At 37.5% G+C, this 22,589-nt stretch overlaps 1 protein-coding gene across 7 annotated transcripts in view; it reads right to left on the reverse strand.

Annotated features, from left to right (window-relative positions):
- The window catches only part of LOC139965311 (cystine/glutamate transporter-like), a 52,767-nt gene that overhangs the window by 24,433 nt on the left and 5,745 nt on the right, over positions 1–22,589 (reverse strand). Inside the window, exon 1 of one of the 7 annotated variants that reach the window (XM_071967541.1) lies at positions 16,315–16,495. The exons of 2 other annotated variants lie outside the window; for them this stretch is intronic. Coding sequence is in view for 1 of the 5 variants with exons in the window: in XM_071967540.1 (XP_071823641.1) it covers positions 7,123–7,143 (21 nt within the window). In the remaining 4 variants the exon portion in view is untranslated. Of the gene's footprint in view, positions 1–5,558; positions 5,927–7,001; positions 7,353–11,420; positions 11,732–16,314; positions 16,496–22,589 lie in introns of those variants that run through there. 4 more of the 7 variants (XM_071967542.1, XM_071967540.1, XM_071967544.1 and 1 more) reach the window with 4 other exon arrangements.

Consider the following 22,589-nt stretch of genomic DNA (forward strand, 5'->3'; position numbering starts at 1 on the left):
TGGCCGGACAAGTAATCATATAAAATAAAAGACATAATTGTCCAATGCCTATTATTTTTCCCATAATGTAGCCTACCTATTTAATTTGACAACAAAAGTGATTATATATACCTTTTAGTGCTAAAAAATGTTTTCAAAAGGGAGGTCTCCCCATCCCCACCCACCCACCCCACCCCTTCCATTTCAGGATCCGTCCGAACACTCAGTGGTACGATACGAAAATGAAGGTATAATGTATAGGCCTATGCATACATAGTAAATCCTTTTAAGTAAGAAATGTTTGTAAAATACCGTAAAAGTCCTTTCTTTGAAAACACTATACAAACCGCAGCAAGACACACTCAGAAAAAGAGAGAAAATATGATACCTTCGTAGTTTATAAAATCAGAAGAGCGTCACGCTACAGAAAAAAACGTGCTGTTACACTGGCGCGCATACACGCGTATAGTGCTTGATAGTGATAGGTAATATTATAAGCAAGCATTACCAGGGGCGTATCCAGGATTTTCTAACCCGGGGCGCGAATTACTATCTAAGAGGAGCACAACCATCGGTTGGCGCGCAGCGTACAAGAAAATTTCGGGTTTTGTTACCCCCAGATTACCGGAAATGGCACTTCTCGGGCTTGAAAATGACCAACCAAATGTACACGTTTGCCTGATAACCAAGAATTTCCTAATAGTTTTTTTTTTCATCCATAACCTTTTTCGAAGATTGTCACCAGTCACACATCCTGTTCGACCTCATTGCATCTCCTGTGGATCATTGCTTTTTGTAGGTGATTCTACGTCGCGGCCCACAATACCCGTAAGCACAATTTTTCAAGGTTTTAAGCCCATTATTTGTTGAGAATTTGAAAATTCACAACTCTCGTGAATAAATTCACTTCCAAAAATACCCATAATGTTGCACAAATTTCATCAATGGACACCAATATAGAAAAACCTCCTTCAACCAAAATTGCACGAGTAGAGGGAAGTATGATGAAGAATGGTGGTCAGGGAATTTTCGAAAATTCAGACACAGTTTATTTATTGGTGTACAAATATCAAAACCTCTTATAACGGCTATACTATCAAACTTCGTTGAATGGAATGAAAAACTACCATATATTTCCGAAACCGAACACTACATACATACAGTTTGGAGGTTGTTCATCCTGGAACGCCATTTTCATGCTCACTGATATGATGTGATATCTGCTGTATGCTTTACAAATTCGAGTAATTGAAAAAAAAGATTGAAATAAATAACTTTTATCTGTTTATTGTGCGATGCCCCACATTATTTTCATTTCGAAAGATGCACAGTTTCAAGTTCATTACATACTGAAGGCCTCGGTTCTCTATCTGTCTTCAGTTTAGGGTAGATCTTGGGATTTTCATACCTAGATATCGCTAGATATTGCTAGATATCCATACAGTTCAGTGTCCTTAGCATTTTTCGGGGCCTGATCTTGGAAATTGCAAAATCGGGAGTGGTCACACTCCATGTAGGTCAGTGGACGTCGACCTCTAGACGTCACTAATACACAACCCGATCACTTGTTATCGATGAAGTGGTGTGTTGCCGGATTTTGTCAAGGTCTTGGTACAACGGGCGAAAGTCATTCATCTGGAAGCGATCAGAAGGGCTGGGCGTAGGGTTCTGGGGTTGTGGGGCGCGCGTTTTTATGCAGATGGGAACAATCTCAAGGAGTGATGGGTGCGTCCGCCCCCCCCCCCCTCCATTACATGATATTCACAGGAGATGTGCTCAATTCTCCAATCGCATGCGGAATTTATTTTTAGATTCCTTGTACGAGTTACGGTACTGGTAACAATTAGCATTCAGGTCGGAGTGTATAGCATTTTATCTTTGGATGACAGTGTTGCATCGAAGGACATAGGTCTAGTGCAGTTCGCATATAGATCCTGGTCTAATACCGAAATGTTCGAGACCAGCCACAGTTGGTTTCATAGAACAATTGTACAATTGTTTAAGGCGTCCATATACACACGCGTAATAGACCATATATGGTATAATTATATGCATTTGTGAGAGAGGAAAAATGGAAACGTCAAAATGGAGTTGTCGGTGTAAGGGGTAAGCTGAGGCGTACGCCCCTTCCGAAAACCTCGATCCGTCACTGGCTACCCTGTGTATATAATAGGGATCAGCGCTGTAATTATGTCACTGTTCCTCTTTCTCTTCCCGGTGTCGTAGCGTTGTTTCTATGTCATGACATATTTAGACCCGTCACATCATGACTTGAGGGGTTGTTGTTATTGTAAGAGTGTTACATACATTGTACTTAATACTCAGCAGTACAATAATAAATCCAATCAATGTGATGATTGTGTGTTTAACATGGTGAATGCAACATTTATTACACAAACAGTAATATGAAATTGATATACTCTCATAGCATTCAGTGTCCCAAGAATGCTAATGGTCAGTTTAATACAAATATGTTTCAGGTCACCAAGTTCACTATTTTTCCATTTTCTTTCAAGAAGATTATATCGGTTCATTTTCATTCTTCATTTCTTTATTTGGTACTGGTTGATTGTTGACTCTTAATTGAAATTAAACTATTATCTGCAGCAGATTATGAAAATGCTGCTTGTATATGGGTGACTACAGGAAGAGTTGTATCTTTGTAATTGTCTTCAAAACCGACAGTTGATTATGATTTAACTTTAGCTATAAAATGATGTTTACTATATACGTTGAAAAGGTGGGGTATTTATGTGAAAAGAGAAGGAAACTAATTTCTTAACTGGCTAATACCAAATATTCAAGATCTTTCAACTTACTTGAGGATGTATAAGTATTGGTCCATTGTGCTTTATAGTATTATATCATAACCCTATCAAAGCGCTGATAGTAAGCTTTACTTGTTGGAAAAGTACTAGAATGCTCTTTATATACCAGCATTTTTAAGTTGCAAAGCTCAAACGACATAGAACGATTATCATGTTTCTTGTAATATGATTTTTTGTTACTGAAACTAATGTAACCATGAACAGATCATTTACGTATCCATGCAAGAGATTTTAGTTAATGTTGCAGGTAGAGTTGAATCTTTGCCAAATTTTGCAATCAGACAGTTGATTATGTTAATTTTTGGGAGCTTTCAACTATTTTTACATGTTGAGGGAGTTGGGTGAAAATTCCTAAGTCGACCAATGCTTTTTTTGTACATGCATCTTAGAAACTAAAAAAGGAAATTATTTAAATTTTCGTAAGCATGCACATTTAAGAGATAGTACCTTGATACCTTGCCATCCATAACTGGACACAAAAGTTAAAATATCATGGCAGTAGTTCACTATTCATGCCTGATTGTAGATGCTCGGGAAACCCTCTTAAATGTTGAAATGAAAGGTTGAATTCATCAAATATTCTATATTATTTGTGTTGTCATTCCTCTTTGTTGTCTCTTAAATGTGCTTTTCTGTTGTGATCTACTTAAAAAACAAGGAATCAAGCTGCTTTTAATAATTAACGTATGAAACACTCATGAACGGGTGCTATGTTGAAATCGCTTGCAAAATTTTACATAATAATTTTGTAGTTGCGTTACATGCTGATCATGTAAAACTTTACAAAACAGCAGTTAAGTAAATTCAAGTAAATTTTACTTATATGTTTTAGTGTTCTTATTTGACATGAACATCAAGTAAAATTTTAACCTTTGTACAACATTTTCTGAATGTATGTACTTTCAAAAGCAAGACAAGCATGATTCCTGCAACGTTGGCAGTACATCTAATGAAAAGAGTTTCCTTCAGGCATATTTACAGTTTTTGTTAATAAAAAACATTCACAAGTAAAATCTGAAATATAAAATTTTCGGACTAGCTTTTTAAAATGATATAAGAACAATCAGTGACGATGCTGTGCATGATCGTATGCATTTCTGGTTTTGATACCTCCCCCCCCCCCCAGATCACCGGATATGGCACTTCTCAGACTTGAAAATGACCAACCAGATGAACACTTTTGCATGAGAACCAAGTATTTCCCAATAGTTTCTTGTTCACCCATAACCTTGTTGAAGATTGTCACCAGTCACACGTCATGTTCGACCTCATCGCATCTCCTGTGGGTCATTGCTTTTGTTAGTGATTCTATACGCCGCGGCCCACAATAATTTCAGTAATGCATTATGGGTCAGTATGCAATGAACATAACTAGAGAACTGTTAGCTGGGGGAAATCATTGAAATGTCAAATGCTTAACTTTTTTTTTAATTTTCCAGGGGTGAGCAAGTGCCCCCCCCCTACTGTTTGGGGTATAATGGAGACTACTGCACAAATACAGTTATCAAACCTAAGCATAGGGCCCATAGGAGTCCATAGGAGTTGCGCCCCACATTCTTTTCATTTCGAAAGACGCACAGTTTCAAGTTCATTACACACTGAAGGCTTCGATTCTCTATCTGCCTTCAGTTTAGGGAAGATCTTGGGATTTTCATCCCTAAATATCGCTAGATACTGCTAGATGTTCATACAGTACAGTGCCCTTTGGATTTTTTCGGGGCCTGATCTTGGGAAATTGCAAAGTCGGGAGTGGTCACACTCCATGTAGGTCAGTGCACGACCTCCAGACGTCATTAATACACAACCCAATCACTTGTTATCGATGAAGTTGTGTGTTGCCGGATTTTGTCAAGGTCTGGTACTACGGGCAAAGGTCATTAATTAGTTTCGTAACTCATCGGGCAGTGATGAGAGGGGTTGGGCGTAGGGTTGTGGGCGCGCGTTTTCATGCACATGGGAACAATCTCAAGAAGTGGTGGGTTCGTCCTTTTCTCCTTTTTTCTCTTTCTTCTTTTTCTTTTCCCTTCCTTCCTCTCCTTCCTCCTCTTTTCCCCTCTTTTTCCTTTTTTCTTCTCTTTTTCCCCCTCTCCTCTTTTTCTTACCCGGGGATGCGCGCGCCCCCAACGTCCCCCCCTGGATACGCGCCTGATTATGGACGTATAGATGACAAGTCACATAACCTATAGTCTATATACGCTGTGTATGCATGGTTGTTGGGCTATTGGTGTTATTGTATATGCAGGTGAGACCTGTCGCAAATAGAAAATGGCTAAAATGACCCAAGAGTGCACAGCTTACACACAAAGGTGTGAATTGGAACAACGTTAGAACGAATCCACTTGAACTTGACACTTGTCTAAATGTATCATGCGGAGCTTTTGTTCAAAATCGCCTAGGCTGTATAGGCGGTCTATTTATACTGAGCTGGTGATATCAAATCTAAGCTAGCAGATGGTGAAGGTGCCATGCATATCAGTCCTAGCCTAACTTAGGGCCTAACTAACTAACTTCTTAGGAAATGTATCTTTTACTTGTTGGCTATAAAGAATTAGTCATGTATACATAAATAAAACATTCAATTGCTGAAACAGACTGCTTCACTTAAACATTAAAGTCACACTTAATCGTAGTAACATTCAAGCCTACTGATTTAACTACTCACTTAGTTTGACAGATGCAATTAGCTAAATTTAGCCTATAGCCTATTACAAGCCTACAGTTGGCCACTGCGTAATAAAATATATAACCTACCTAGCCGCACTCGATGGAGTGTCACGAACCGTGAACGACAACGACGACACCGTGCTTTCTCATCCTTTCTATGATTCGTCCTTAGTTGTTGCACCAACAACATGTTATGAAGCTAAGCTAGCAATCGTACGTGATACGTACTTCCTATAAATAATTATTACACTGCTAATACACTGCGATAACGGTATTTGTATTTGCACATCTGGCTGTCTTACAAAATATGAAAGTTTGTATATTGTCCATCAGTCGTCAAATGTATTAAAGTCCAGACATTGGACAATAAGAAAGAATCATCCTAATGGTAAAATTGTAAAGAGCACAATGTTTGTCTTTCTGATATAATATGTACAAGAAAATGTAAAAGAATTCAAACAGGAAACAAAATCTGCTGATAATATGATATCATATATGATAATGACGAAAACTGGCAAAACATTGCACCAGATCGCATCTATAAGGACCTTCAATTGTTCAAAAATATCTCAAAGGGGAGGGGGATACCCCTCCCCTTAGACCCCTCCCCCATATCAATCGCAACAAGTGCTCCCCCCTTTCAAATTCCTGGCTACGTCGCTACATAGCAGCGATGGACATCTCAGGTCTGTCTGCATTTTGTAGTGACAAGAAGGAACTTCATGCAAGCAACGGAAAGTTAACTTTTTCACGCGGTTTGGGGCGAGTCTTCAATGCCTTTAAGTCGAATTTCCATAGTATTATGATTTAAAAAAAATCCCGCCCTCCCACGAAATATCTATTAAGAAAAGTGTGAAAGGATAATTTATAATCAATATGAGGGTTTGACAAGCCACAGTAGCGTAAAGTGTGGAAATTTGTTTAAATGTATAAAAAAAACTTTATAACCCAACTTTGTGAAAGTATACGTTACAATACTATCAATTCAGTTTCGCGCGGTTCGGCTTAGACTACTTTTATATGGCCCCATGTCATCATGATCGGTGTAGTGACACCACTGGGACCTGATTACGCAACTGACAGCACACTGGGCAAATTTGTCAATACTATGTAGCTCTAGATATGAAAGACCTTGACAACAGAGAAAGATTATTCCCCAACTGCGAATTAGACAACCACAAGTGTAGGCCGCCTACCCTAATAGTTGTGTCACAATATACTCAGCGTGCCGTTATCATGTCCCATCTCTGGGCGATAATGTGTTCGGATTTAATTCATCATACGAACGGAACAGAAATGTATGCGCATATGGTCCGCGCATTGATTTTTAGTCCGATACATTTGTCGATTCAAATATACCCTTCTACATGCTGGGAAACAAAGCACTTCTAGTACCTATAGGCCTATGTACGTATTACTTACTTACCTAACCATGTGTTGATTAACATGTCAACATGTTCATTTCACTCAGTCTATTTATGCAAGGCTCACATTGGAGTTACATACAAATACGATAGGTCGGTATCTCACCTCTTTTCTCCTCTTCAATGATGCGATTCTGATAAATAAAATGTTCCTCTTTATCAAGATTGAAACACCTTATACAACTCAACGTTACCATTTTGTGCAATTAACGCGACCGCTTCTTTACCTGCTGCCCATGTCGAGTCATCCTCTGCTATCTCAAGATGGATTTCAGAGCGGCGGTCGTAACTTACATACATTCCATCCTTATAGCTTTGTTTTGTCTCGAAGAAATCACGACCTTTCGTTTGAACGGTCGGATAATATAAGGTATTCTTGCACATGAAAAGCGCTCTTAGGCAGACTTCTTTTATTTAACGGTTTGCCAGTACTGTAAATAAACCACCGTAACACACCCTTCAAAAGAAAAGCTACCCTACCCTCGGAAGAAAGAAATAACTAGAGAGAGGATTACTTAAAACGCTTCTTATGGTCTAGGAGGCTGGATGGATGGATGAACCGATGGATGGACCGATGGAGGAAAATCCCGAATCTCTGAGGAGTTGTCTTCTTGCATCGAACGCCAAAAGGTTCATTGGAAACTGATATGTTAATAACCGCATCATATGAGGCTGATGTAAAAAACAATGTTGTCGCAACATGACATTAAGTACAATCGGATGTTCATTAAATGTAAAAAAAAAAAACACCCACCAGATGTGTTGATGCTCTTAAGGTGGAGGATGCTAGTTGCTACATATTAGTTTAAATCAGTGACGTGGGCATTTTACGTTATGCACATATCATCCAGAGAACTGGGCACTCTTAATACATGAGGCGCCTTTCGGCGTTCCATAATATTGTTCACGTAATTAGAACGGTTGGTAACTTAATTAATTTTTGTTCAGCAGTAACCTTTGGAAAAGTCATGACTGGTATAGAGGGTCTTATATTTGCAGACCGTAGGCAAAAAATCCCCGAGGCAATAGCTATGAGATCACATCCCCGCAGAAAGCAGGAAAGGGGCAGAAAAATACAACAGGAATAAGTGAATGTCGTGATGTCGTGAACGTTGCTAGAACCAAATAGGGTATGACCACATTGAACTCGTCGCGAAACATTTGGAAGTCTGGGGACACAGCAAAAATGAGAGCAACATGAAGTGGTGGGATGGGGTGGGGGGGGGGGGGGTTGGGCACAGACATGCGGTATGCAATAAGGCACCATAGGCGCCAGCCAGGAGCGCGAAACTATTGCGTGCGGTCCAGGGGCTCGAGTAGGTAACATATAATGTTCCCCACATTAAATGAAAGATTTGCTAATGTTTACAGTGAATTTGTGATAAACTTCAAACTCAAACTTCAAACTTCAAGATGATGATGATGATGATGATGATGATGATGATGATGATGATGATGATGATGATGATGATGATGATGATGATGATGATGATGATGATGATGATGATGATGATGATGATGATGATGATGATGATGATGATGATGATGTTTATGATGATGATGATGATGATGATGATGATGTTGATGATGATGATGATGATGATGATGATGATGATGATGATGATGATGATGATGATGATGATGAATTGATGATGATGATGATGATGATGATGATGATGATGATGATGATGAAGATGATGATGATGAGGAAGATGATGATGATGAAGATGATGACGATGACGTTGATGACGATGATTATGATGATTATAATGATAATAAACTTTGAGGGTGGCTGTATAGGTTAGAAAATTAGCATTTACATGTTTCCAGACCATTCAATCAAACTGCTGTTAATCTACGTTGGATTTCTATAACACTTCTTCTATCTTTTGAGAAATGACAAATTTAAAAAAGTGACGGTCACTCAACTAAAGTCACTGGACCTTTAGGTCATTTGTCTCGGATATATGAAAAGAAAACTCAATAATGGGAGGGAAAAAGAGAAGAAATTTATGGCCTCAAAAGACATTACAATTTTCAAGGTCAAATGTTGTTGAATATCATCCAACAGTGCTCTGTTGTTGATAAGAAGTTAAAGGAAGAAAGTTATTTGAATTTTTGTTGAATATCATCCAACAGTGCTCTGTTGTTGATAAGAAGTTAAAGGAAGAAAGTTATTTGAATTTATAAGGGATTAAACCTTAACATTTAAAGCCTGCGGCGAATGACGAGTCGACGTCATCATCAATTTATCCTTCAAGGAACATTCAATCATTTAAAAGTGAATACCTTGAAAGGGAGTGAAGATTCGCGCACAAAGAAACGCCTGATGCCGGTAATCTGACCTAGTTTCGAATGAGGTGTAACAGAAGTGTTAGACACCACCACCATCGATCCCAGAAAATACACACACAGCTTGCTACTGTCGGTAATTAGACACTAGTGTACAGCCAATTCATACAGGCTGCGGTCAATACCCACAACACAGTGTACATAGCAGCGATGGACGGCTTTGGTCCAGGTAAAGATAACACGGTATCACGTTTTATTACTGTCTGCATTTTGTAGCGACAAGAACAAAACTTCATTTGCAAGCAACGGAAAGGGCGGCACGCGGTTTGGGGCGAGTCTTCAAATGCCTTTAAAAACCGAAAAAGCTATAGAAAAATTGCTTACGTTCAGTTTTTTTCTCTTTTCTTTTAAGGACTATGACATATAATACTATATCATATTCCATTAAGTCACCCTTTATTGTACGCAACGAAAGGTAGACTTTGAAAGTGCAGTGACACTACGAACGGACAAAACTATGACTACACACACACTCTTAAGCCCATACCTACAGCACGGTACAGTATACGTAGCCAATGCATGCAAGTAATTATTTGCGATGCAAAATGTATACGTTTTTCTTTCTTTCTCTCTTTTTTTTCAAATTATTTTCGAACTAATACTAAAACAGAAAACAAGAAAAGAAAAGATCCCTCAAAAAACGAAGAAAAAAACGAAGAAAAAAACGAAGAAAAACATGGTTTATTTCGAGGGGAACAATTGAATGAAACCAAACAAAGAAATGAGTCACTAGTGTTATAGTATTGTAGATCAGTACACCTTTCGGTTGAGTGCATTAATTCATGGCTGTTCAGGAGGTTTTTTTTAATATGATATGGGTATATGCAAACGCGTCTTTATATAACAAACAATAAGGATTCTTTTAACATGGTCTGAAAAGACTAAATTTGTATAGACTGCTGTTTGTATATCAAATGCAATGTATAGCGGATTACCTGCACATCGCATACATACGGTACATACTGAGTGTGGTTCTGATCAGCCTTTATTATGTCAAGTGGCGTGTTTCATGCACATAGGCCTATACTATCAATGGCGGATACAATCATTCTCGAATAAAAAAAGGGGTTGGGGGTTCTGGGAATATGTAAAATTGTCCACTAATGATACGTTATACCTTGAATCTTGATCTACCTTGTTAAAAACTATATTCTTGTTTGTAAGTAGGTCTAGCTAGCGTGGTGGCCAATTGGCTAAGGTGTCGGACTCGTGATCCAAGGATTGCTGGTTCGATTCCTGCCTAGTTCATTACGTTGTGTACTTGGGCAAGATGCTTTATCTCACTTGCCTCTCTCCACCCAGGGGTTAAATGGGTACCTGTGAGGTGACTTGTCATTGGGCGCAGTATATCACTGCTGCCGACTGGAGGGATTGTCTCTGGGACAGGTTATCATTGACCAGGGGTAATATAACGTCTGTAAAGCGCTTTGAGACCTATCGCTGGTGTAAAGCGCTATATAAAAATCAAATATTATTATTATTAGCTAGCTTCTTGTGGTAGGGTGGAGGTGGGGATGAATATAAAAATCAATTGAGTAGTCTATACAAGGCTACACTGCTTGTACACAAATGATTGTAAAATATCGAGTGACCAATGCAATATTATCAAATATGCTGATGATACCGTGCTGACTGATCTTCTTTATAATAATGACAGCTCTGCCTTTGTTAGTGAAGTACAGAAATTTGTTGGTTGGTGTAAAAGTAACAGTCTAATGTCGAATTTAAATAAAACTAAGGAACTAGTGTTTGATTTGATTTTAGGAAAGGCAATAATGTTCATGATCATGTCATAATCGATGGCAAAGTAGTTGAGAGGGTATAGAAAGCTACAAGTACCTGGGGACGTATATTGATAATAAACCTAATTGGAATGTTCACCCAAAAGCTGTTAAGGGTAAAGCCTGCCAATGACTTTATTTCCTTAGAAAATTAAAACAATGCAGATTTGATTATACGATCATGAAAATAATTCTAACAGTCAATTATCCTAAGTGTTCTAACGTCTAGTATATGTTTCTTTGGCAGTATGCCGAAGAAGTACAGGGCAGAGCTGGAACGTGTTCGGAAGTTAGCTGAACGCTGCATTGGTTCAAGCCTTCCGTCACTCTTATCCATATATGAAGAGAGTCTGATGAATAAACTAAATAATATAAAAGAAGATCATACACACCCTTTTTACAGTCTTATCATGTTCACCAGATCCGGGATACGATTACAGTTGCCCCATGGATACTAAAACGTCCAGGTTCAGTTATTCTTTCTTATCCTGAGGCAATACACTTGTTTAACTCGCGTACAAAGCGATCTGGCCACAGTGTGTGATCTGTCACTTGCAGCTCTCTGTGCTGCTTCTGTTCTGGTTCTGCTTAATTAGTTTCATTCTCGTAGTTGTTCACTAATAGCTTGTTTATTGTATGGTTCTGTTCGTATTCACTACTGTTTTAATGTTTACTGTCGACGGGAAATCATTTCCAATTTTTGCTTTCTGAAATGGAAAATAAAGTATCTATCTATCTATCTATCTATCTATCTATCTATCTATCTATCTATCTATCTATCTATCTATCTATCTATCTATCTATCTATCTATCTATCTATCTATCTATCTATCTATCTATCTATCTATCTATCTATCTATCTATCTATCTATCTATCTATCTATCTATCTATCTATCTATCTATCTATCTATCTATCTATCTATCTATCTATCTATCTATCTATCTATCTATCTATCTATCTATCTATCTATCTATCTATCTATCTATCTATCTATCTATCTATCTATCTATCTATCTATCTATCTATCTATCTATCTATCTATCTATCTATCTATCTATCTATCTATCTATCTATCTATCTATCTATCTATCTATCTATCTATCTATCTATCTATCTATCTATCTATCTATCTATCTATCTATCTATCTATCTATCTATCTATCTATCTATCTATCTATCTATCTATCTATCTATCTATCTATCTATCTATCTATCTATCTATCTATCTATCTATCTATCTATCTATCTATCTATCTATCTATCTATCTATCTATCTATCTATCTATCTATCTATCTATCTATCTATCTATCTATCTATCTATCTATCTATCTATCTATCTATCTATCTATCTATCTATCTATCTATCTATCTATCTATCTATCTATCTATCTATCTATCTATCTATCTATCTATCTATCTATCTATCTATCTATCTATCTATCTATCTATCTATCTATCTATCTATCTATCTATCTATCTATCTATCTATCTATCTATCTATCTATCTATCTATCTATCTATCTATCTATCTATCTATCTATCTATCTATCTATCTATCTATCTATCTATCTATCTATCTATCTATCTATCTATCTATCTATCTATCTATCTATCTATCTATCTATCTATCTATCTATCTATCTATCTATCTATCTATCTATCTATCTATCTATCTATCTATCTATCTATCTATCTATCTATCTATCTATCTATCTATCTATCTATCTATCTATCTATCTATCTATCTATCTATCTATCTATCTATCTATCTATCTATCTATCTATCTATCTATCTATCTATCTATCTATCTATCTATCTATCTATCTATCTATCTATCTATCTATCTATCTATCTATCTATCTATCTATCTATCTATCTATCTATCTATCTATCTATCTATCTATCTATCTATCTATCTATCTATCTATCTATCTATCTATCTATCTATCTATCTATCTATCTATCTATCTATCTATCTATCTATCTATCTATCTATCTATCTATCTATCTATCTATCTATCTATCTATCTATCTATCTATCTATCTATCTATCTATCTATCTATCTATCTATCTATCTATCTATCTATCTATCTATCTATCTATCTATCTATCTATCTATCTATCTATCTATCTATCTATCTATCTATCTATCTATCTATCTATCTATCTATCTATCTATCTATCTATCTATCTATCTATCTATCTATCTATCTATCTATCTATCTATCTATCTATCTATCTATCTATCTATCTATCTATCTATCTATCTATCTATCTATCTATCTATCTATCTATCTATCTATCTATCTATCTATCTATCTATCTATCTATCTATCTATCTATCTATCTATCTATCTGTCTATCTGTCTATCTGTCTATCTGTCTATCTGTCTATCTGTCTATCTGTCTATCTATCTATCTATCTGTCTATCTGTCTATCTGTCTATCTGTCTATCTGTCTATCTGTCTATCTATCTATCTATCTATCTATCTATCTATCTATCTATCTATCTATCTATCTATCTATCTATCTATCTATCTATCTATCTATCTATCTATCTATCTATCTATCTGTCTATCTGTCTATCTATCTATCTATCTATCTATCTATCTATCTATCTATCTATCTATCTATCTATCTATCTATCTATCTATCTATCTATCTATCTATCTATCTATCTATCTATCTATCTATCTATCTATCTATCTATCTATCTATCTATCTATCTATCTATCTATCTATCTATCTATCTATCTATCTATCTATCTATCTATCTATCTATCTATCTATCTATCTATCTATCTATCTATCTATCTATCTGATATAATGATAATGGTTGGGTCTGTTTCTCCTTGAATTGAAGTTTATTTCTGACTTCTTTTTTTCAAATCTGTATTCTTTTTCGAATTTGTTAACATTTGCCCGGTCAGTTTTCCGTGGCAAATTTACATTTAAGTTTTGGTCTGTCAATTATGTAAGTATTTTTTTATTTTTTTTTTACAAACACAGGTCTTTTCATAACCACCCGACGGAGGACAACAAGGCCGTGGCAGCAGCATAGATATTGTGAAAGACCCGGGGTATTGGTTTAGTAAAATGAATCCAGTAACTATTTAGGAATAAATACGTTTGTCCGTTGTAAACAACACATTTATACTATAGTATGTAAACTTTATTGGCCCAAGAATACCCTGAAACCAAGTAACTGTCATTGAGAAGCACCCTGCTCGAACAATGCACCCTTGACCCCTATGGTAGCGATAACTTGGAGGCGCTTTCCTGTAATTTCAACAACCAAAATTCTGCATGAACCAAAATGTAATCGTTTTTGTGACCTTGATGAAACGGGACCATCGCCACGAATAGTCGGGATGCGTAATTTGTGTAATCAAAGATTTCAAAGAGAGATTGCTGGTATTAAAAGGTCCAGTAACAACCACCTGGTAAAACCAGTGAGCTCTTCCTTCCCTGGTGTAACTATAGTACCTTAATTAAGGGAATTCGACTTGCCTGATGCATGAGGGTTATGTTTGTGCGCATAACCTTGAATTCACCTAAAGATATCTTGTTTTGCGTATAGAAACATTCTGTCTTTCTATATTCATATTATTCAAAGTATGATTTTCGACAGAAGTTGATACGACATGTCATAGTTCAAATAAACAGAAAAAAAGAGTAATATTAATAATGTTTCAATAGCTGTTACGGTTTTTCAAATATCTTCAAACCATGCTATATCTCTGAAATGTAAGATCTGAATAGAGGGTGGGTGTCAGGAAAGGCTACAACCCATGGACTGGGGGGATTAAAGGGGTCACCGCGAATATGGGATAAAGAAAACATATATCCTTATTTCATATATAATTTTTTTTATACCAGGTTTTGCGGCCTTTGATTATCCCAGAACCTTATAATGACCCAGCACTATGCTAAACGTATACTTCTCGTTGAAAATCTAAACGGTCATGATAATTAATGTGCTGTGGTAGCCCACGTCATAGCTATCACAGTGAGGGTTGGTGGTGATGGGGGGGGGGGTAAGACATATCATTTGAAAACTTGTAGCGCCCTTGGCGAGTGACGAATTTAGTGTGTATGTCAATGGAGCAATAAAATAATGTACACAACACACTGCACCCACAAGCACGACTATACGGAGCGTTTTATCTTTCTATCAGTCGGCTAGGATCCTTGTCAACATGTCAGTTAATATATGCCAATAAAATCTATAAGCAGATAAGCAAAACAGGTCGTCATTTATTCGTTTGTTTGAATTATAGATAGCACTTTAGACTTGTCCAATATTCAGTAAGCATGCACATAATTATCGCTTTCATTAAAGTCCTGAAAGGGGCGCTACTATAACCAGTCTGCTTGTGGGTTATTAGTTAGGTGCTAAAGGGTACTGCGGACAGGAAGTGGTTGTGGATGGGTCGATATGTGGTGGTATGGGTAACTGCAAAAGCTTCTATGAGGTAGAGATCAAGGTTCGATGTTTGAGACTGACATTTTCATCAATTTTTAATCCCTTAACCTCAGTACCATACCTTCCAACCCTGCGCCGCCTATAAGTACACACAACTTAGCAGTTTTTGATTTTATTGGTCTATACTATATCGATCCCCAACCCCGTCCAATCCCCCCCCCCCCCGGCACCGCTCCCTCGACTTCCTCAAATTTCACTCAAGTGACTTTGTCTGAGGAATATGGACTGTTATGTACAGACTATAGCTGTAGGCGGATCATATATTTTACGAATTAAGGGTATATGGTTGTAGGTTCAATGAATCCGTCTTCCATGTGTGGGTCGGATTGTGTCCCCCTATAGATGTATATAAAGTTTTATATAAAGTTAAAATGTCACACGCAAGGCTACATCATTCTGAGGCATAGATAGGCTCTAAAATGGGTCTATAGTTAGGTCAAAACCAATGGGTTGTGCTAATGAATAATTTAAAAAAAAACAGTCCATTGACTGAACGTTTTGCCCCGACTGACGATATGGGTAGCAGAGGGGCATGTCCACCCCTCCCCCTCCCCTCCCCCTCCCTTCCGCACTCCACTGCCCTGAATCCCCATCATCTCCTTGTACAACGCCTTTCCCGGCGTAAACTCACTCCTTTTACGAACTCATATCTCGACTAAAGTAAGTATAAATTAAATAGTAAAATAGGTTATGAACAGTATAGTCCTATAATATATAAATCACATAGGCACTGTTATACTACGACGTGTACACTTAACCTATGATAGAACTAATCCACTAACCAGTCTACATACCTAATTTCCAATTCGGTTACGGTGAATTATTTCAATTTGAACATCCCGTTAGCTTCTTGTAAGGACACCTTGAACCCCCGGACTGAAGAATACGTATATGAATGAAAAGCTTGTATGCCAACAACGGGAACCCAAACATACACACGCACACACACCCTCACACACAATACGGTCATTATAGGTTGTCCAAAACGTATACACATAAGCGTATAGTAAACTAAATGCCAACAATATTCCCATAGTAACATAGTAACAATCATACCTTATGCCTGGATAGATTCCATGATAAACCGACCGAGACCAGCAACATTGCGGTCTTATGGCGAGCCGTTTTAATATTTAACCTCGTTATTCCACTTAAGTAGAACTAATTCCACTTAAGAAGAATACAATTAAGCTTAATAAATAAATAAATCAATAAATTAATTAATTGCACTTAAGTAGAATTGTATTTAAAGTAGACTCCATACGGTCTGCATGATGAGCTATAGCAAGAAATACGTTTTGAACATGATACTAATTCCTTACAGACCTAAAGCTCTGACTGCAAAAAATATTCCCACCGTTTGTGCTGTGATACGTTATATATATATATATATATATATATATATATATATATATATATATATATATATATTTATATTATATTTTAAGTAATTTAGATAAACCTGGATTATTGACCGAAATATCCGGGTTTGTCGGCGAAAATCCAAGATTATCGACTTATAAAGCTGGATTCTCGAACGATAAACCCGGTTTGTCGATTTATTGGACGTTGGCTGCCATAGGCGTCTCCGGGCATTTGGAAGTCGGTTTGTTAGGGGGCACGGCAAATTGAAAGCAGCATTTGGGGAGCACAGAATGCGGGAAATGTAAGCGGGCGCTGAGCGCGGAGCCATGTCTGCTGAGGGGTCCCGAATAAGGGCCTCTGTGGGTGTAAAGGAGGGGGGGGGGGAACCCCTCCCCCTGAAACTCTGTGACTTTTATCGTTTCCAGCCTCTTTTCATCGTCTTTAAATCTGCAGAATGTTGAGGTAGACCAACATAAGTTATAGCCAGTAGAAGTCATTAATCTTTCTGACGACACCACTGCAGCTATAAAACTATTTGATTGATGCTATGCCTTGTAATCACAAAAATTGAGAGAGTTATCTTATAATACTTGAATTTTGCATGACTTGTTTATATTATCGAAAAGTTACATTCCAACACAAAAAAACAGCTCCCACTGTAAGGGAAATAAAATATTTACATGCACCGTGTGAACCTACCCCCAGCCCACATGGTCTAAAATTAATTTTCAAGGATCAAATGATACGAATAATATGGATTTAGGGCTTTAAACCTGCATCCTTTTTTAACGTCGTCCCTTCAAGCTGTATTTGCTATTGCAGGGTGGCAAGTTTCAGGGCTTTCTTTGTGTGTTTTTTTTTTCAAGATGGCAACACACTATACAAAACTGGATGTGCCGACCCGACCTGAATAAGATCCAACGACTCAACTCGCCCGTCGCCACGTGAAAAAATCGAAGATGAACGGGCAGTTTCGACGGTGTGCGTTACGACCGTACGACTTCATCCAGAAAAAAAAAAGTTTCTAGATTTTAATATCTCGTCGCCTTCAGTCAGGAAAACTCAACATGTAGCATTTTCCCGGACTACGGTAACGTGCGGTGGTGATTCCACGTCTACAACTGCTAAGTCTCAACATAAATTTATGACCAATCACGGGGAAATACGTCTGTATCTGGCCTATCAAAATGAGCACAGCTAGTAAAGAGGAAACCAGTGATTTGTCGGGTGTTCTCTCATCAGTCATTCAGTGTGCGTGCGGGTGAATAGTTGTGCGACTAATCGGTCTTGAAGATTATCTACGTCTAGGTAGCGACAATTATGCTGAGTAGTGTCGCGTTCAGCCGTATGGGCGGCGACCATTTCCGTAATAACAATATTATATAAATATATATATATATATATATATGAAACGCGAAACCAAATAACCTTGTCTAAAAACAAAACAAAATTCTCAAAATGTTGGTCAATCAACCAAACTTAAATAAACATTTTTAATTTCCAAATCAAAATACTGAGAAGGGAAAACAAACTTCAGCTAACAAATAAATCAATTTGACTGCCAATGAAGTCGAGTAAGTGAGGGCGCTAGTTAAAAACTACAACGTCGACTTACCAATCACGAAACACGAACGCTACCAGCCTTTGTTACAACATAATATGTATTACTGAAGCCACTACTCACTGTACAATGATATCCTTTGAATTTCACCGATACTGCATATTGTTCAAAAAATTTCATTTCTTTGTAGGTATATAGCATCTCTAAATCCCCCCCCCCCCCCCGCCAAATATTCAAACAAGCCGAGTTGACCTTGAAAGTGTCAAATATCAATAAAAATATTAACTACAATGTGAATCGTAAATATGGCAAAATGCCACAATAAAGTTATATCATCAAAGTACCTGTAGACATTGTCTATACATGCAGCACTACCAAAAACTGACCTCGATGTCGAAAATAATGCATTTGTCAGTGTGTGTTCTACATGGGTCGTCGGTGACTGTGGTGTATTTTCCGGAAAACATATGTTCATCGGGCTTTCCGTGCCAATGTACTTGACTCGGTTTCCCACGATAAATATTAACAAATTAATTTGTCTTTCATGCGTCCATGCAATAATTTGATGTTTTTTTTTTTTTTTTTTAAGAACAGGTGTGTTAAATTAAAGGAGCATTGGAAATATCCTTCAATGTGAAAGGGTTGTGATATATAACGTCCTATATTGCTGGTCTATGTTGAATCAGTTAACTATATATTGAACCCAACCATGGCATATTATTGAAAACATTTTGTGGTATAACGTAAAGAAGCCATTAAAGATTCGCACCTAGCTCTCCCCTGTCCCCTCAGCACCCGAACTTACAAAATACTGCAGTATTATATACCACGTTAGATAATTCCAAGTTATATGGGTTACTCTGTAAAGTGTGTGCGTGTGTACTGCATGTGTGTGTGTACTGTATGTGTTGTAAGCACTGTAGAGGCAAGAGGCAACAAGCGGCAAGTCACAACCCTAAGATAAAGCCTGGGCACGAAAACCAAAGAATTGACCCACGTATTGTCTCACCCACCCCCCTCATATCGAGATGAATGTAATCTTATCATGATGCGATGTCTCGTATCAGTGGGTATCGCGAGTCCCTATAGTAACCGGTCTACTAGCTTGTATAGTAGGCCTAGCCTACACGTCTGATAAAAGTGAGCCGTAGTGAGCGGACGGAAATTCATTTCTGGGTTTGCTACACCCCCGTCCAACCCCCATCACCATTGTAGAGACACGGCCCCTTAGTGTGCAGCGTATATCTTTCTACAGCAGACATTGAGAACTATCTTCTATGGATGAATTACATCCGTCCCTATGAGTATATAAATGTCTAACGTAAACAGAATCACTCCACGCCTGCATATGGCAAGCCATGTGGGACAAAAAAACCTGCTGAAAATCATTAGCGGATGAATTTTCTTCTTGAGTTACACGACCAGGCAAATATACGCCTTGTGTTTGCCAATATTAATACAAACGTTTACAGTACCGGGTATATATATATATATATATATGTTGATACTAGATGAGACTAGTGGAACACTAGTAGTTGTAACTCGGAGTTTCACGCTTTATAGCGATCTTCAGACAACTCTTCAGACAAAGAGTTGTCTGAAGATCGCTATAAAGCGTGAAACTCCGAGTTACAACTACTAGTGTTCCACTAGTCTCATCTAGTATCAACATATATTCCGCTCTGTCCAATGGACATAGAGCACTCTGCGCCAAGATAGACGCCAACCTACTCTATATATATATATATATATATATATATATATATATATATATATATATATAAGTCTGTTAACATAAAGTCTGTTCAAAGTATCTCTTTCGAGATCCGGCTTTAGGAATCACAAATGATTTTCGAAAGAGAAAAGGGAAACCATATTTCGTTGTCTAAACTAAAGTTGAAGTTGCTGCTGTTTTACCACGTTGTTGCTCAAACTCACGTTGTTATTTTAACTTCCGTTGTCTAAACATACGTCGTTGTCTAAACTTACGTTGTTGCTATCGGCGCTGTTCAAAATTGCTCAACCGCGTAATGTCAACCAGAATGCAAAATGCACTGAGGTTTCGATGACTTCAGTACACTAGAAAGGTGTTAGTATAAGCAGAACTAGCTGTTACTATAGAAATGGCCCGAACCACCATTTTAATACATTAAATAAACACAGGTCAGTCTACTGTACGTGGCTATACACACCTGCACCAAAAACAATAGGGGTCTTGGAGGTCCAAGTCCATTTGGAGTCACCAAACGCAAACTTGTGGAAACCTTGTTTTATAAGCTACCGTATCTCCCACAGCCAGCCTATCAGATAACATGTGCGTTAGTACAACTCATACGAATAGGAGGCTGCACGGTAAACAACTTTTAAAATGTTATAATGTTATACTTATAGGCTATGCATATACGCTGTGAATGTCGGAAATCAAGTACAACGTCGAGTGTCTAGACAAAGTACCAGCATAAAAATACTGCACTTTTAAACTGATTTCATTGAGCCCCTCCAACAATGTGTAGAGATAATCTGGGAATGTCGGTAATCAAGTAAAACGAGTGTCGAGACAAAATGCCAGCATAAAATACTGTACTTAAAATTGAATTATTGAACCATTACATGATGTCTGGATATGTTGTGAATGTCGGCAATCAAGTAAAACGAATGACAGTAATATTACTAAAGACAAATGTTTTCGTCCCGATCGAACACCAATTGCGTTTATTATATAACATATACTTTTACTAGTGTTTATAGTTGAGAAGATGCGATCTTATCACTGCCTGTACTTTGTGAATGCTCTACACAATATATCTATGGCGGATGCTATCCAGTGCCCTCGCTTCGCTGTTTTACAAGGGCGGCCGTCCGACCTTCATTTCGCCTGCCCTGCCACTCTTTCCTCCTCTCCAACTCCGTATATAGTACCTCGATGCTTTGACCTGCAGCGATTTCACCAGCTACCCCAACTCTTCAAATATCCCCGCAAATGTAGTGTGCATATCTCGCTAAATTCCACGCAATTTGTATTAGGCCTGTTCAAACTTCGGAGTTTCAACTGCACATGCGCATATCCTGAAAATTTGTGGAGAAAAGATCATATCATCTTACCTACAACACATAGCCTTAGTCAAAACTCGAGTGTATCTTGGATGATTCGTTTCTTGCATAACATGTTAGCGGGTTTTTTGGTCTAAAATTCTTAACAATGCTGAGCGAGGTTTGTGTATATTCCATTTACAACACAATCCCTTTCGCAAATCGAAACTCCGAACTGGATTGGTGTTACGAATGAACTTGCTTGGCGGGTTTAGTAAACTAGTTCTGTGAGTCATATTGCCTACGTACTTCAATACTGTGCCCCTCTTGTTACTCACGAAGCGCAGACTACATCCAACCATAGAGCAACTGATCCAACATTTACCCTGGATGCTTTTCAGTATTTGGAAACAACCAACTCCACGAAAATTATAGTATTTAAATAACATTTTTACGCAATGTCGAAAGTTCAATTACTACTTTTGACGATGTATATGACTGCAGTAGTTTATGCACACGAATTAGTGTTGCACCAGAATCATGACTTGAAGCACGTGGTCAAAGGGACCGCAAAACTTTACCCAAGTTTGCAACGAAGAAATAACTGTGGTATAAATGCACATTTTACATTATCAACTCTCAAAAGGGAGAGAACATAACATACTGTGAGATTTAAAGTCCTTTTCAGTATCAGAGATGTTGTGGTAGCTTCCCGCAAAATTCATAGATTGTCTCAACTCATAACTTTCTGTGATAAAACAATTATTCAAATATGACATTAACAATATAAATGTAAATAACGTCCTCGGAGTTGTATCAACTATCATGTAAATATCGTTAACAACGTGATTTTGTTCGACAAATCAGGTTGTTAAGGATATTTACATGGCTGTTGCTACAAATCCGGCATGACATTAACGATTACCCCCCCCCCCTTTTCGCGTTACATAGTTAAACCATCATACTTTGGGTTCATTGAGCACTGAAGATGCAAGCATGTTTGCAGACAATGGGTAAGGGACTACCAAACAAATCTCGGGAAATTTGAGAAAACATCATTGGCTGTATTTAGCATGAAAATCTCTGTAATAGATATTGTTAGCACTGCACGGA

Source organism: Apostichopus japonicus, chromosome 3 (genome assembly GCF_037975245.1).
Source record: "Apostichopus japonicus isolate 1M-3 chromosome 3, ASM3797524v1, whole genome shotgun sequence".
Taxonomy (NCBI): Eukaryota; Metazoa; Echinodermata; class Holothuroidea; order Aspidochirotida; family Stichopodidae; genus Apostichopus; species Apostichopus japonicus.